Genomic DNA, 17,186 nt, shown 5'->3' with positions numbered 1-17,186 from the left:
AAATATAATAGTTCAAATTGATATAAGAGTTCCAACAAGATTCTAGTAGAATTGTTGCTCTGCAGTATTGTAGCTCTTCTTTTGTTGATGAATGTATCACCTCATTTTTTTCATTCTCTGTAGATAACGGCAGATTCTCAAGAAGAAGAATTCCATGAAAATTTGGTATATGGACCAGGGCTGTTCAGAAAACGAAGTGTTTCGTTGGAGGAAACAGAAGATGCAGTGGGGAGTACGGCAGGAACCGAGCTGAAGGTCACTCCATCCACCACGGCTCAATCCCTGTTTGCATCCAGTGACTCCCTCAACACCAGAGACCACAGTGACAGCATTTGGAATGAATCTCAGGCTACCGTATGTATAGTCAAATCAAATTATACTCATTTCCATAAAACAATTGAACCAATTTCAAATAAACTGTCATATTGGCAACATCAGTTTTTTCAAACGTGTGTTTCAAGACATCTACATAACTCATACTCAAATCAAGAATCAAATCCTACTCAATAACATAACTCAAATCAATACATTCACTTAAATAACACGATAACCTATGCCATAGAAAAAATTGGATCTGTTGTAGAAATGTATCATTGTTAGTGATGTTAGGATGTGATAACGTATAATACTAGTCTCATCAATTCCATGGCAAAATTGATTAGAATATTGATAGTTCAAATAAGTTCAATAAGACTCTTCAACAGTGTTTGTGTAAACTTTCTGATTTTTCATTGGTGCTTATTTTGATTCCCAGATATTCTAAGTTATTGTTTTCTTTTAAATACTCGTCATCTCAGATTCCTCGTTGAAGCTACAAGACCATTATCAGTACATTCTCATTATTGATATGAGAATAGTGCACTGTATTATTTTTATTCAATAAATTATAAATTTTACACTTTTTTCTCAGGAGAGTACATATGGTATGTTTGATTTCATGGCTAGCCTATAGAAATGACAGTAAACATTAGGATAAGATGTTGTATATACTGTACTAGATAATAGTATTAAATAAGAGCAATCATAGATGCAATTGATTCCAGTCTTAATCACTATATTCGACTCAGTGATGATTTTAAGCTTAAAAAATTTTTCTAGTAAGCTGTTACAATCAATAGATAGAACTCGTTCATTGCTCTACCACACTTCAGCTTCTCTCCATTTCCGTTCTCCAACCTTAAAAACTTGCATGTTAAAAATAGAAAATAAGTTACAAATTCTCAACCAGCAGGATATATTCTGTTGTGGATACCTTTATTTGGAAATACTTATACAGTATTTCTGAAATGGTTTTCATGAAGGTGCGTACAGACTTATGCCTCACGAACACGAGCATTCTACTTTCCATCAGCTGATGCTATGCTTATTGGTCTAGTTACACACACATCGGTTTTTGGACGTAAGATTATTCTCCGTCCTTATAAATCCTATTAGATTAAAAATATGATTTCAAACAGATTATGTTTGTCAAGTTCCGTTTAATCTGATAGAATTCATAAGGACGGCAAAACAGCGTACGTCAAAAAATCGATTTATGTGTGTGTAACTGGCTTTATATGTGCATTTGTACAGAAACAGTAAGATACAGATATAATCAACTGATGGAATGTGAAATGCGCGTGTTCGTGTCACATGAGTCTGTACGCACCTTTAAAAGTAGTATTTCAAGTTGAAGAGTTCCTACTGACTTCTGCCTGTTTCAAATCCAAAAATAGTTTTATCTGTATTCTTTGGGTTTTTACTGTAGTTACTGTGAAACCTCATATCTGTTTCTACTTATATAGATTGTTTTGAAACAGTTTCGTAATTTCCTAGATGTTGGCGCATCTCATCTGTCGCTTCACCTGCCTGTTGAAAAGTAGAAGTTATGTTTCTTGCAGGTTCTGCATGCCGATTCAGATAATAACGGTGGTGGAACAGGTGTAAGTTGTTCAGACCTTAGTTCGTCACTGGCCCCCAGTGCTGCTGTTATGTCCATGACTCCCACAACGCGACGAAAGCACCTTCTCATGCAGCAGCACAACCAGAGGTCTTCCATGGATACTGAGGCTCTTGATACCGAGGACCTAGAGTCTGAACAAGTACGCAATCAAACCGTTATAGTTTCATTTCATCAATTCAAAATTGTGTATATTTGACACTCCTACTCCAAGAAAAAATATACTTTCATGCATTCTTGTGTTTCTCGTACCGTAAATATTATAGAGCTTGTCAAAATAGTGGCCAATGAGTTCAAAACAATCCACAGAGTCTAGAGATTTCAGAGTATATAATATCAAAATAGGCTCCATAAATTTTGTACGGTACATACAGCGATAAATTGAAAGGATCACTAAGGAATATGAGCTCGCAGTTTCTGTCCAAAGAAATTAGTTTATAAAAAGCTTTTCTGTTATTAGAATAAGTATTCAACCAAAAAATATGAATGGCAATCTCGTCAGGTCATTAAACTTTGTTAGTAATAATATTAATAATAACAAAAATATATATTTGTTTTCTAAACAAAATTAGTAGCTTCTACTTTAAGTCAAGTTTGAAGAGAGGATTCGCCTTATTGGAATAATACAACTCCATCCTATCACCTTTTTTTTGTGTAATAAAATGTATAAAATTAGAATTTAGTAAGTTATTTCAAATATAAATGTTTCTATTAGTTTTTTTTATAGAAATCAAGTTATAATTTTGAATCAGGTTTATGAGGAAATACTTAACACTGTCCGATAGTTTGTCCGATTTCTAGAAATCAATTTCCCCAATGAATTATGGAGCAAAACTTCTTGGTGAAGGGGGTTTATCGTGTGGAGAAGCAGAATCTTGCAAAACATTAGATTATAATCATTTGTAGAAATAAATAATATTCACTGCTAGTTCTCAGAAATTATCAAATATAGAACTTGGTACTTAGAACTTCTTTTCCTTTGCTATACTTCTGAAGCCTCTTCTCACTCATTGGCTCCAAATAGAATTGGTTTGCTCGTAATTGATAAGCTAGTTTATCCCTTCAATTTTTACTTCTATTCTCTAACCCTTGAGCTTGTAGACTGGAGAACCGTCAAACTTTATCCGAACTATGAAGTTTCTTTGCACAGAGCGTTAATCTTCTCAATGCTTTTGTCAGTTCTTAGTAATTCTTGATACATTAGTACGGTACTTATCTTTAATACTTCAGTAGTCGATTCATCATAAGTCTTGTTCTTATCTGTGTATCAACTCCATTTTCAAATTATTTCCTGCTTCCCTCAGATTATCGTATGTTTTATATACCAGTATGGAAATAATACTTTCAAGTTGAATGATTATTCAAGTGATGATAATAATGTGAAATAATAATTATGGACATTTTTATTTCAGTAAATTAAACAGTGTTTCAAATTGTTAACAGCCTCCCATATCACCCAGGATTAGGGTGGAAGCTCCGTCCATTGTGCCTACAGTTGCAGTGTCAACACCAACCATTGAGAGACCAGCAGACTGTACTAAACACAAAAGTGCTTTAAATCTTAGTGAAAGGTGAGATTTGCTGAACCATTGACTATTCGCTTGGTAAAAGAATTATGCTCTTATTCGCTTAATATTTCAGGAATCTAAGCATTTGAACTTCTTCTTTTAAAGTCCAGTGTGACATGTATCATATTCGTTTATTTTCAATTATTATCTTACAAAATTATCATTAGCAATAACTGAAGTCTCTTGTTGACGTGTTGAAGTCTCATGAGATTATCGTTAGCAATAACAATGAAGTCTCTTGTTGACTTGTTAAAGTTCCATGGGTGACACTTCTGAATACAATAATTACGAAATATGATTCAACTCGCTTTTGTCGATCAATTTTCTCAAGTGCTACAGGAATTCTTTGTTGGAATCTCAAGATAATATCGTCAATAAATATAAATTATCACTATAGGCTAGTATATTATGTCATTTATAAATCAGTAACCAGATATTTCATGAGAATCAAATAGAAATCTTAGAATAAACTTCTCTCTTCATTATAGTAACTTATAATTATTTGTAAGTAACTCATATGTTCTCCTATAATATTCACGCTTACATTGAAGCCAAAGGAAGGACCATTCTCTATCTCCAAGCCACCGTGGAAGAAGGAAAAGCCCAGGTAGCCGAACTCCAGAGTCAGAAAGTCAGTTGGTACCACTGCTTGACAGAAGTGGCTCAAATGGTGGGTTTCCTTTGATATGTCTCTCATTTTCATTGTTTTACAACCCTCATTACTTTCTTCAATAGGCAGCAAGAAAATGTTTGTATCCTACAAACAATTTGTACAATATTAGAACAGTAAGCCTACAGTAGAACAGATCCATCACATTACAAATTTTATGAGTGATTCAGAAGCACTTAGCTGAATGTTAGTGGATATAGTTTGAAGGTTTGAGTTCAATAGCCTTAATACAATATTTTTTATCGCCGGGTTAATCACCGTATAACAGTTTTATCATCATGAACCATGGGTAGAACCACTAATTTGGCAATCTCCCAGTCAATCATTTGATAATGACTTGATTGAATGATATTTTGCGGGTCTGTGCTCAAGTCCAATCCTTCATCATAAACATAAATCGATAGTATTAACCACCAGAACTTGTTGATACGAGTTAATATCTCGTATTTGATATGTATATATCATTTTTGATATCTCGTTTATTGATACGAATTAATATCTCGTAGTTTAGATCTCATATCAAGATGCAATTAAACTATAATAAAATTATCGTTCTCCAGAACTTTTCAGGCTGGAATTAATACATTTTAAATGTTTACATTTCAGAGCTCCTGGTTAGAACAGATTCAGGAAGAACGAATATCACGGATATGTCTGAAACATCAACCACAACGGAAGACTACGCTACTGCAACTGAGAACAACTCAGGAACTGACACCAGTTCCCGGCAACTGCCAAGAGTCGACTCTGGGCCGCAAGCCAGTGCCCCGACCACGGCGCAACCCTCCACCGGTGGTAGTTCCTTCGAGAGCGGATCTTCTCTTTATAGTTTTGCCAGGGCCGATGCTACTGAAGACATACAACAAGTAAGTGCCTCCTCTACTCATTCTCTGAACAATGCCTCGACTTTTTTCCTACTTTTCTCAATATCGTTACCCTGCTGGTTTGTCTTTAACTCAGCTTTCCCTTGATAATACGACTGTATCTGATGGATATTGGAGTTTCTATGATTAAATATATTTTTTGTAAAATATATCGAGTCATTCATTTGATCCATGTTTTGTTATAAACCCAGCTTTTCCTTTGAGAATTAGAGTGTACCTGATGGATCTTGGATTTATCGAATATCGAGTCATTCAATCTGCTCGTTTGCACAGGTGCCTTGTTCACCCCCTCCTATTGAAGAAGAAAAAGAAAGAGTTCCCGAAGAGGTTGAAGAGAAAAAGCACAAGGATGGCGACTCAGTTAGCGGCGAAAGCAGCAGCTGCGGCAGGTAAGCCTTGTTCAAAATTCTCAATGTTGGGTATCTGTTCTCGAATGTGGAATCTTTCTCATCGTTTTGAGCATCAATGTCATAGCAGCAACCGAATCTAAATGTTCACTTCATTTTTCTATGTTTACACCTGTTTTTACTAGTTCTATTTGTGTTCACTTTTTCAACTCTCAATTGTTTATTCGCATGGATGTCACTGATTTTCTATCTGAGTGTTCAATATTTCAGTCACATTCCTTTTATCTATGTTCTTCATCACGCAAACTCATAACTAAGTTGAATAGTCACCTAAAAATAAACGATAAATAATTATATTGTTCAACCTTTTTCTAAATAGATTTTTTAAAATTATTACTCTTGAAAATATTAATGAATATTTACTCTTTAGTAGCTTAAAGATTTCAAGATTACAATAAGCAAAAACAATAATTGTAGTGAATTTTCTAGCATTAGTTATTAGTTTTCCAAAAATAGAGTAGTACACGTCGTATAAAATTAGCTTTAAACCGATGGTTGAAGATGTTTATTTTCTGTCCTTATTAATTAATATTATAATAAGTGATTGTCTCATACTATTCTGATGTGGAAACTTTCTCAATTTTTTTCATCAATAATATTCCATCACTATAATACATTCAAATATAATACCTACATTTTCTAACAGAGAACTCCTAGAATAATGAAAAATAGTTCCTTGATTCTGGTGCATCAACTATTTAATCTTATGAGCTATAGACAATATTGTGGACAATTACTCACAGTTTCCACATATCATTTGCTAAGATATTACTAATTAACTCTCAATCCGAAATCACTGAATGGGAAGAGAAAACAGGCATGTTTACATATCCATTTCCCGAGTCTCTTATAATGCCCAAACAAGATTTCGTCCAAATTTTAAAAGACTTAAATGACAAATGACTATAATAATTATAGTTTTATAGTGAATTATTCACTAATAATAATTTCGTAAAACATTCAAATACAATCTGTGTATAGAAACTATGTTTCAGTCATCCTATCAACATTAAACTCAAATACTCTAAAAAATTGTAAAACTCCTTAATAAACTTTACTGGCTTCGATCATAATATAATGCATAAATCATCACAAATACATTTTGAATAGTAGTACAATACATTTATGTAGGTTGCGAAGATCTCAAATTCTTCTTCCTCACATTCTTCCTCCATAGTCTGTTTCTAAACTGCTTTTGATGTCAACTATCAGCATCATATTTCTAGGCTTTTTCCTGTCTTGTTTGTGTATCCTCTTGATTAGACTATGCAAAATTCATGTTTAGTGTTCCCTTTGAAATTACATGCTCTGTAAATAATTTCATACCCATTTCATATAATGTGAGTTAAGTAGCTTATATTTTGAACCAAATTCTCCCAAATGATGTTTTCACCGTGGCTTCTTGTAATAACGTTTAAAACGTAAAAACTACATTTTTATGGATCTAAAATTCTCAATCATTCTTACAAGTACACTTATTACACTTTTTTCACTTTGAGCAACCTTCTCAAAAAATCACTTACCTAATCTACTATTGGAATATTTTCATATACCCTGATTCAGCTAAACATTTGAAAAATTTCAATTTATTTTCAATAATATCGAATCTGCTAACATATTATTAGTCAACTCTTCATCCAAAATCACAAAATGGGAAGAGAAAACAGGAATATCCTTTATACCTATCTGTCCTTGAACTTTTCTTATTATTTGAAGTTTTTCCTCACAATTTACAACATTGAATATATATAACTTATATCTGATATTTTTATCAATGAACAATGGAAATCGCATAAATTGTGAATCTTTCTCAATGTTCCTCTTGTTCATTGCTCAGTAGAACTCGTCCAGAAGGTTATTTACAGCAATCACATCGTTATTAATACATTAGCATAACGAATAGTACATAGTTATCTTCGTCTACATCTTCGTCTACCTGTCTACATTAAGATTATAATACACACAATATCAAGTCATTATATCATAATATATTATATGACAATATCAAGTAGTTTTCATTTGATAATATACCATAACCCTATCATCAGAATTAACTCTACATGCTCAGATATAACAAATGGTGGTAATGCCATACAAGAAACTATACAAGTTATCGGTACTGGAGGATCAAAATTTCATTAGTTCTTTAGTGTGTATACTTGCTAGTATACTAAGACAATTTCAAAGATGCTCTGCTGCACTTGATAACCTACAAAAAATCAATTGGTTTAATATATATCTTTGTAACTAACTTGTTTTTTGTTCAACAAATAGATAAAAAATATAATTATGTCTCTGGTGTCCGTTTTCATTCAGATGTCAAGAAGACATCTGCAGCATTATTACTAGAAACTTCAACCTTGAAATAACCAATTCCAATTATTTTTTAACAATACAATTCAAAAAAATAAATAAATAGAATAAAACTAAACACCTTTGGGTGAAACTTAAATCTGAAATTTACAATTCCGTTCTCAGTTATTCCCTCTAAATAAAGATGATAATAAATGACTTCCCTTAATGAAAGGCGTTGCCTTCAAGTTAGTGTAAAGAGTTTCCCTTGACTGTTGAATGTGTTGTAGTTACAGTGTAGATGGAAGCAGCGGCGAGAAGCAGGGCGGCGCATCAGAGCACAGTGGACGCTGCTCGACTCCCGGTGACTATGAGTCACCCACTGAAGACCAGCAAACCTCTTCCAAAAATAGGTACTTCATAATTGCCGCCGGTAACCTCAAACCTCTTCTGGTTTTGTCCACATCTCATGCACAAACTTCCTTTCAGCAATCAGCTTTATCAGGCATGAATGTTCTGTATGCATTCATCATCTCTGCATGTTGAAGACTGTTGATGCTCTTAATTAATTCTACCTTCGCTTTCATTGTTGTATGATTCTCTCCATTTCCTAGTTGTTCTAGCAGGCTTCACTCTAAATGCTTACTCTATTAGAAACTTAACAACTGATTCTGCAAAACAATATAGACAATATAGGTAGCCTTTCTCAACTCCTTTTCAGACTGATCCATTATTTCACTAGTTTGATAACATAGATCAATTTTTTCAACACTTGGTGCCGGTTGCACAAAAGCCGGTTAAATTTTAACCGTGATTAATCCCACGAGAACCAATTACAGAAGCCGTCTTATCAAAAAGACCTCTGATTGGTTCTCGTGAAATTAATCACGGTTCAAATTTAACCGGCTTTTGTGCAAACGGGACTTGATCTTTTATTCTTTTGAGAAAACCTTTCCAGCATCAATTAACCAATACTGATGGGATGCATCTAATAACTTTATTCCAGGAGAATGTTACTCATGGATAATAATTATGATTTTAATGTCAATATCTAGAACAGGGTCAGGTCTGTTTGGATTTTTATTATGTTGAGTTATGTTACAATAAACTGTACACATATATCTACATATGTGCTGATTTCCAATGATTTATAGTAAAAATCCGTTTAGATTGTAAATCTTGAATCTTGAAATTGATCGTGGGCTCTGACACGTAATGTGAATCATTATACTGCAAACATTCTAATCGAATCAACTAAATAGTGTTAAATTATGGTGGCCACTATAACGCTTAGATTTGAATCTAATTACGACCTTGGACTACTATAATGTAGTAATATTCATTTAAATAATCCCAGAACTCGCTACTTCAGTTTATATATTTCTTTGAAAAATAACAGAATATTCTGAATTGAAAATTATAGCTGAAACAAGAAAGTTGAAGAACAGTATTAGATTAATTGACACTTGTATTTAATCTTGAAATTATTACATATAATAATAATAATATATAAGAATCATAAGAAGCCTACCAGACACATTAAGTGCAACGTTTTTGAAAGAGTTGAGGTTTTTTTAACGACCAAGTGGTATCCAAACTTATGAATATCTGAGAATCAAATAGAAAAATTCAATGTGGTATATATGATTGTGAATAGAGAGTCAAATGTTTAGTAACTATGATAATTATCAGATTCATATATTAGGCCTTGCAAATTTGAATGGTTTTTATTATAATATGGTTTTATTTCTCAGGAAATGGTCAGACGAAGAAATAGTGAAAGCCAAGAAAGGGTTCAAATTGGAATTGTCACCACACCGAGAAGCAGCTGCTCCGATGCCTACTGGTGAGAATTATTTGCCTTCAACTTCCCATACTCAGTCCTTCAATCCAATCTCTGGCATGGTTTCTATCATAATATGAGTATATTTCTCATCAACTCGAAATTCCCAATCAATAATCATAATATTTACTTCTAATATTTTCTCCTTGTTTGGCTTCTATTAAATTTCAATTTATATTTTTTATTATTATATTTATTACTTATTTAAATATTTTTCTGATAATCACTAGAACCCTCTTTTCACTTTTTATTTGTTATAAACACAACTAGTTTCGAGCACTCATGCCATTTCAAAGTGTCAAAATCAAGTGACACTTGAAAATGGCTTGAGTGCTAGAAACTAGTTGTGTTTATATGAAAAAGTAAAAAGAGGGTTCTAGTATTTTCTATAATAATTAAAAAACTCAAGTAGCCCTATTAAAATACTTTATTGGATAGTATTATTCTATTTGATCATAATATTATCATGATTATGACGTTTTGTTCCGGAATATTAATATTAAAATGACAATATTGTTATATATTATTATAATATTACAATGTTCCTAAACCATGTATTAGTTTTAAAATGATTAATATTATTAGGTAATTGTCATCAGTGCTGTTATTTCTATGTAAAATAATATATTGTGTAGAAAAACATTAATTCGGTTATGCTGTTTTCAAAAATGATGCTTTTAATGATATCTGTTTTGAGTTATTTCTTCGTCATTGCTCACGAATTTATAACTCTAGCTGATTTTTATTATATGGATCTTGCTGAATATATTGAATAGATTCTTGAAAATAATATTGAATATTTGTATCATAGATTGTTTTGTGGGTTCGAATCCCGCCGGTAGGCATTGACGTTCGATCATCTCATTAAATCACCATCGCACTTTCCATTATCCATGCACAAGCAATGAGCTCATGTGGGCAACATCCGCAAAAAAACACAAATATCTAAGAGATTCAAATTAATAAGAAGATTTAATTAATCTGCTTTATTTTATTTAAATTTTGGGAGAAGGATTTTAGCTCTTACCTGTTAATTAGCCATTATCAATCCTTTTCTCATTTAATGATAAACACTATATCAAATGAATAAATACTATTTATAAGATCAGTGATTTGATGAATTACTTTCATTCATTCGAATAATTATTTCCCACAGTTACCAGTCCTCAAGCTAGAAGTACTTGGCCTAGAAAATCTCCAACAGCAAAAGATGAAGAAGCTGTAACTCCTAGAAGAAGTAAACCTCGATGTAAAAGTCCAGTTCAACCTCAAGGGAAGAGAACACCCAGCAATCAGGTGAGAGAACAAGAATGATCTCCCAAATAATTTTGTGAATGTAAAAATCTGTCCATGTATAACAGAGTTCTCCTTGACAAAAGTTCGAATTAATATAAATTGGAATGAATTTATGTATATTGATGAATCTAAAATGATTTTTTCCATAAAAAAACCCAAATACCACTAAATATCATAATATAGTATTGCAGGATTATAACAATGTGCTAATATTAATGTTATTGAAATATCAGATCTGTAGCTTTTCAATCTCTGAAGAATTTCTGGTACAAATTATTATTATAAAACTAATATTAATTAAAATAGAGTCAAGTAAAGTCAAATAAAATAGCTCATTAGTCTCTAACTAGGTGCTATAAAATCATGGGAGAAAAAACATATTTTTTATAAAAAAACTGTTCTTCTGACGTACAATTTATTGTTTATGACATTTTTGAAATCCCAATAAATGTCAGCTTCAAGCTAATCACTGGAGAAGGACTAATGCTTTTCATAATAATACCGATGAGATTATTCTGGAAATTTGTAATCAGAATGCAAACTCGAATATAATGATAATTATTATCATCTTCATCGATGGTCTAATAATTTAATGGCTTTCTATCAACAAGTTATTCTATTCTTAAAGATGTTTATTGTTGATTTTATCTTATTGGGATGATATTAATCTATTTTAAAGATACTTGATGATACTGAAACAACTGCTGGGCCTGGAATATGCCAGGTCAAAATTATCACCCCGACAATGGTTCGGAGTCCAGCTATGCATGATGGATTCATTGTTTGTGAAGATTGGTCTACAACTCAAGAAAATTCTGATGAAAACAAGGTTTTCGCCGTTCCTTATTCTGAATTATCTTTCAACATTTGTCTTTTTCTATTTTTATGTATTATTGTCGAAACGCCTCTAGTTTGAAGCTGCAATAATGTCAACAAGGGACTGCAGTGTTTTATTAAGCTACAATTTTGACAATATTTTATATTTATAATATTTGCTTTTTAGCTAGTAGCTTTTTTGGTACAAGTATTCATGCGCCATTTGTCGTTAATAATAATCCATTTGCCCAATCAAGTGTTTCATAGGACTCATGCAATTTTCAATTCTTGGGATTTCGCTTCAAGAATATTGTAGTTGCTATTTTAATATATTTAAATTTGAACTGTTTCCTGTTGTAGACTAGATTTTTGTTATTGCTGGATACTTCAGTCCATTTTCATTGTTGTTTAATCCCTTAATTGTTATATCTTATAGGCTAAATAGACCTGTTTATGGAAAACGTTGAATAGAATTCTCAAATCCTCTTATATAGATATTTTAATCGTTAAAAAATCCTCATGGAGGATACATTATTTCTTTTCGTAGATGTTTCTCATTAAATTTGCTAATATTAATTTTCTACAATTTATTCCTTCCTCTCAAGTAAACAATATCAACATAATTACATTTGTTTCTATTGCATGCACTTCCTAATAAGCTATTACTATATTCCAATTACACGATAAATAGTTCAATGATATTACAGTTAACGTAAAGTCAAAACAATTTTCATGCGTAAATAAGAGCATTCCCTTCCATCTTTCACTTTAGAATCCATTCGACCCCTTATTTACTGGAAATAACGATAAAATTTAATATCAATATTATGAGAATAATATTAATTATACCGTTTTCATATTAAGATACAGTATTTATATCTGCAGTTATCTAAAATTATTTATATCTTATACAAAAAAGTGGACCGGAAAACATTTTTCGAGACTTTTTTACGATTTGTAAATGACGAAAAGAGGGCACTTGACTTGTATCATAGAGAAAATATAGCATAAGAAGATATCTCATGATATAGATCGTTAATAATACAAATTTCAAGCTGATTACTGTTGACTACTGTCAATTATTACTGTTTTGACTGGGTAAGAGTAAAGAACGGCACAGTATGAGAGTACCGGCGTCACATGGCTTCACGAAAAATAACTAATAGAACCATCGGCTCGAATTAACAGTGAAATTTGGAACATAAACGTCCGCCTATATCATCAAAGTTAGTATCAACAGTTATCAACTGTCTATTAACGTTGCTATATCATGAGATATTTTCTTATGCTATCTTTTCTCTATGCTTATAGCCAATATTACAGACAATATGCTGTCGCGTGAAATTGTGACCAGTTTATTATATATTATAATTTTTGTTCACTATTGATTGATCCCATTGAGTAGCAAGTTGTTTTTACGAGAAATCTATTCTGTATAATCCTTTCACACACCATTCTTATCTCTCAGTATGCGCAATACATTCTGGTGCATCGACTTGAATCAATTTGATTCAATATAACTTGCTCAATAGATTTGGAACAAAATGGACTTGATGATTCTTATGATGTCAGATTACATTAGTTTATCCTATACCAGACTACCCAGATTAAAAGTATCAAACTTAAAATTATACATAGGTCACTTATGCTATCAAATCAAAATAAAATTTATCTCCTTTCTGCTATAATACAAAATAAAATAGGATAAAATCTTTCGCTATCTTTTCTCTATGGCTATATTCATACAATACCAATCAAAGCTACCGTAACTATTCTCTCAGAAGCCATTTTTCGTTGTCTCTAAGATAAGTTATGTATGTGAATTCATCAGTGCGTTATCAATAAAATATTTTACCAATTTTTATCCCTCCATACCTTCCCTTGATTCAATATTGCTTCAGACTAACTTGTTATTAATATGATTGTATTTGTTTGCAACTAGATTGTGCATGTGAGCAATGGCGTCGATGAGGGGTCGTCAGAGGAATCCAACGATGAATGCGTGTGTGGAAAATCGAGGAGACCTCGTGAGAGCCCTAGAAGAAAAACTGGAGGGGGCAGGAGCCCAACTTCACATGCAAGGTGATCATATAATTTTTATAACAACGGATCTAGGCACCAATTATTATTGATTCAACCACTTCAAAAACTTCTATATAATTTTAAAATTTTAATAGTTCTTGAGTAACAGTACATACCCTTTTATATTCCTCCAGTTTCGGGTTTGCTATTATGAATCCATAGATTTGGTTCTGCATCAGATTGAATGGTATCTCTTCAAAAATTATCAACCATCAACGAAATATAAATAAATATGCTTGTTTAATATTTATCAATTCTCATCTACCTCATAGTTTTTTATGCCCAGTTTCACCAAACTCGGTCAAGAAATTAACATGGTAAAACTGTCTACCCGCTTCAAAAGCGTGTACTGGAATTATCGATAGTAACTATAATTGCCATAGAAATAGTTACAATTTTTATATAAAAATTCAAAATTAGAATTATATAGTTCATTACAGCTATTTATTTTTTGAAGTGAAATTTTTATGATGTGAACTTAACCCTACTTTGAAAATTTTATTGGGCAAAACTTGTGAACAGAAGAAGTTCTGGGCAAATGCCTGTTTTTCATTCCGATATTGTAGAGTGTTTTATCCAAAGAATAAATGAATTAAATTCAATAGACTTCATAAGTTCCATCTCGTTGTAAACTGTCCCCTATTTGACCATGTTTAAATGTCTTGACGAAGCTTGGTGAACCCGGACATGAGATTTTAATCTCAGCATCAAATATAACAAATATGAATTACAAGGAAAAATTCTAGAAAAATTCATTTTTTCACTTAAACATGATTTGAAGCTCATTGAAATCGATACGATCACTTATCTAAAGGCTTGGCTTACAAAACATTCATTCATTTTAACTTCCAACGAACAATGTTTTATTACAATAATTGTGTATTATCTTTGATTATGGATACTTTGATTAAGGTAATAATGACGTATTATACGTTAGGTATAATACGTATACCTAAAGTATCCACAATCGAAGGTATTATTCAATCTAATTTCATAATCTCACTGCACTATCATGTACTATAATTTCCATTTTGAATTATTTAGGAAGACTCTATCTTCTTATATTCACATGGTAGTTCCAAATATTATTCCAATTGTGTTGGTCTATCATTCAATGTAATTTCATAATCTCATATTCACTGAACTCTCATGTAGGTCTACCATAATATCCATTTATTATTATTTAAGAAAACTTTACCATCTTATATTTACATGGTAGTTTCAAATGATGAATATGAAAAGTTATAATTCAATAAAAATAGGAAATTAAAGTTTTCATTGGTTATAAAAAAGTTTGTAATCGTCTAATTGTATTTTTCGTTTATTTATTCATTCATTGGATGAAAAATTACAATTTGATCAAAAAACAGGCGCTATCCCAAAAATTCCTCTGTTCAATAAAATTTTTAAAATTGGGTAAAGTTCACATCCCAACAATATTCACTTCAAAAATAAATAACTGGAATGCACTTTATAATTCTGATTTTGAATTATGATAGATCAATAGAAAAGTCCAAAAATAAGTTATAAACACTAACTCTTGACCTATTCCAAAATATTGATGATCTTGGAAAATTTCGAGCCGTGAATTCAAATATCTTCACTACCTTGAACCACATATTTGTTTATTCTGTTTAGAACATCAGCAGCAGCTACATCTCGTAGACGAAGCAACAGTGGCGAGGAGAATTGCAGAAGGCGGTACTCGGTGGCAGCGAAATCGCCCAGCCCAGTGTCGCACTCACATGCAGAGGAGGCCTCCTGCCACTCAGGCCACGTCTGCTTCCATGGCGACGTCGTCAAGAGTCCGGACCACAGCACTCTGCATGTCTGCGTGCACGATAGAACCAAGAGCCCCGGAGGAAGTCCTGGCCATCATATAGGCAAATCAAAGGTTGAACAAAATATTAATAAAATGTATAATTGATTGTAAGATGAGTTGTTTTCCTTCGTTATTAGTTGAGTAGATTAGGATTTCTATTAATAGTTTCAGAGAAGTATGTGGTTCAGAGAAAAGGTTTGAAGAAGATTTTAAAGCATTTGATGCACTTATTGAATGAAAGACTTGGATTGATAATGAATATTAAATCACTCCTCCTCTCACATTCAACTCCGCCCAATGAAGATTATTAAAGAGTAAAGAGTATTCCATTTCAATAAAACATTGTTCTATATTTAATAAATTGAATTGTGTAAAAAATTCCATCGCTACTCTTGAAAAACTGGAATAAATTTTTTATTTGTCTATCAAATTACAAATTGAAATTTTGTTTTTTTTTTAAATTGATTATGTATTGAGAAAATATTTAAACAGTTCATCAAGTGTAAAAATTTACGTTTCGCTTTTCCTTCATACTAAATTAAATCATTCACCAATAGTTCAAGCTATGATGATAACCTTAGAAGAATAAGTTACATGGTTTGGGAATATTATCCACAACTAAAGCCATGTGCACGCCATTGTGATTTGCAACGATTTCAACCATTCTACGACCGGTAAAAAATTGTCTCGCTCCCCACGTCGTTTTCTTATAAATCGTAGTGATGTGTACAAGGCTTTAATCAATCATCCTATTGAATTGGTTGAACTACTCATCCTATTCAAACCTTCTTTGAAAGTAACATCAACAACATATTTTGGTTGATTGATTGAAATGGAAGTTTGTGTTGTTTGACAGGGTGCTGTGAGCCCCGAATCAGCACGTCTGAAAGCGCTGAGTGCCGAATCGCTGCGATCGGTGAGCCCCGGCAGCGACTCTGTGTTCTACAGCGAGCACAGCAGCAACACCTACACGCTCACTGAGCAGCACTCTCACTCTCACTCTCACTCACTCTGTCACCACTGCGGCCGGCACGTCGAGTGCACCGCTTCACAGCCGACTGTGAGCTTTATTCATCTTATATTAGCAAAATATTGGAAGCAAACGTGTATTTTTCAAAAATGTTACACCTTCAAGAACGGATATCTCGAAAACTAAAGAAGATATAGAAAATGTTATGAGATTAATATTGTAGGAAATTATGTAAGCTTCAATTTTATATAGAATAGTCATGCCCGTAAAATGCGTAGATTTAGATTTATATGTGAGAAACCAAAAAATTGTATCTTTGAACCTTCCCGACCCTCTTAGCACAGTGGTTAGGGGTGGGGAATTTTGATATGTTCACCTCCTTACTACCCTAAACAGAATTACGAGGTCCAAAATTGTCTTCCAAACGTTACCCTCTTTAACCCTTCGTTGACTGGACTATAATTTATTGTGGAAAGGAATATTAAAATATGTAAAATGCGTGCATCGACAATAGCAATAACAATATACGTAGGCCCATATTGAAATATTGTATGGCATAATTGGTGAAAACTATTCGTTCCTTGAGCATGCTGTACA

At 32.5% G+C, this 17,186-nt stretch overlaps 1 protein-coding gene across 2 annotated transcripts in view; it reads left to right on the top strand.

The window, feature by feature from the left end:
- The window catches only part of LOC111051707, a 514,958-nt gene that overhangs the window by 474,200 nt on the left and 23,572 nt on the right, over window positions 1–17,186 (top strand). The window contains exons 11-23 of one of the 2 annotated variants that reach the window (XM_039438213.1): window positions 124–354; window positions 1,881–2,081; window positions 3,383–3,510; window positions 4,059–4,177; window positions 4,784–5,043; window positions 5,335–5,450; window positions 8,051–8,173; window positions 9,515–9,606; window positions 10,760–10,899; window positions 11,579–11,728; window positions 13,658–13,797; window positions 15,436–15,691; window positions 16,476–16,679. In XM_039438213.1, coding sequence (XP_039294147.1) covers window positions 124–354; window positions 1,881–2,081; window positions 3,383–3,510; window positions 4,059–4,177; window positions 4,784–5,043; window positions 5,335–5,450; window positions 8,051–8,173; window positions 9,515–9,606; window positions 10,760–10,899; window positions 11,579–11,728; window positions 13,658–13,797; window positions 15,436–15,691; window positions 16,476–16,679 — 2,160 coding nt within the window. The remainder of the gene's footprint in view (window positions 1–123; window positions 355–1,880; window positions 2,082–3,382; window positions 3,511–4,058; window positions 4,178–4,783; window positions 5,044–5,334; window positions 5,451–8,050; window positions 8,174–9,514; window positions 9,607–10,759; window positions 10,900–11,578; window positions 11,729–13,657; window positions 13,798–15,435; window positions 15,692–16,475; window positions 16,680–17,186) is intronic. The other variant, XM_039438219.1, reaches the window with a different exon arrangement.

Source organism: Nilaparvata lugens, chromosome 1, assembly GCF_014356525.2.
Source record: "Nilaparvata lugens isolate BPH chromosome 1, ASM1435652v1, whole genome shotgun sequence".
NCBI lineage: Eukaryota > Metazoa > Arthropoda > Insecta > Hemiptera > Delphacidae > Nilaparvata > Nilaparvata lugens.
Note: the sequence above shows the minus strand (reverse complement) of the source record. Positions and strands in the feature narration are given on the sequence as shown.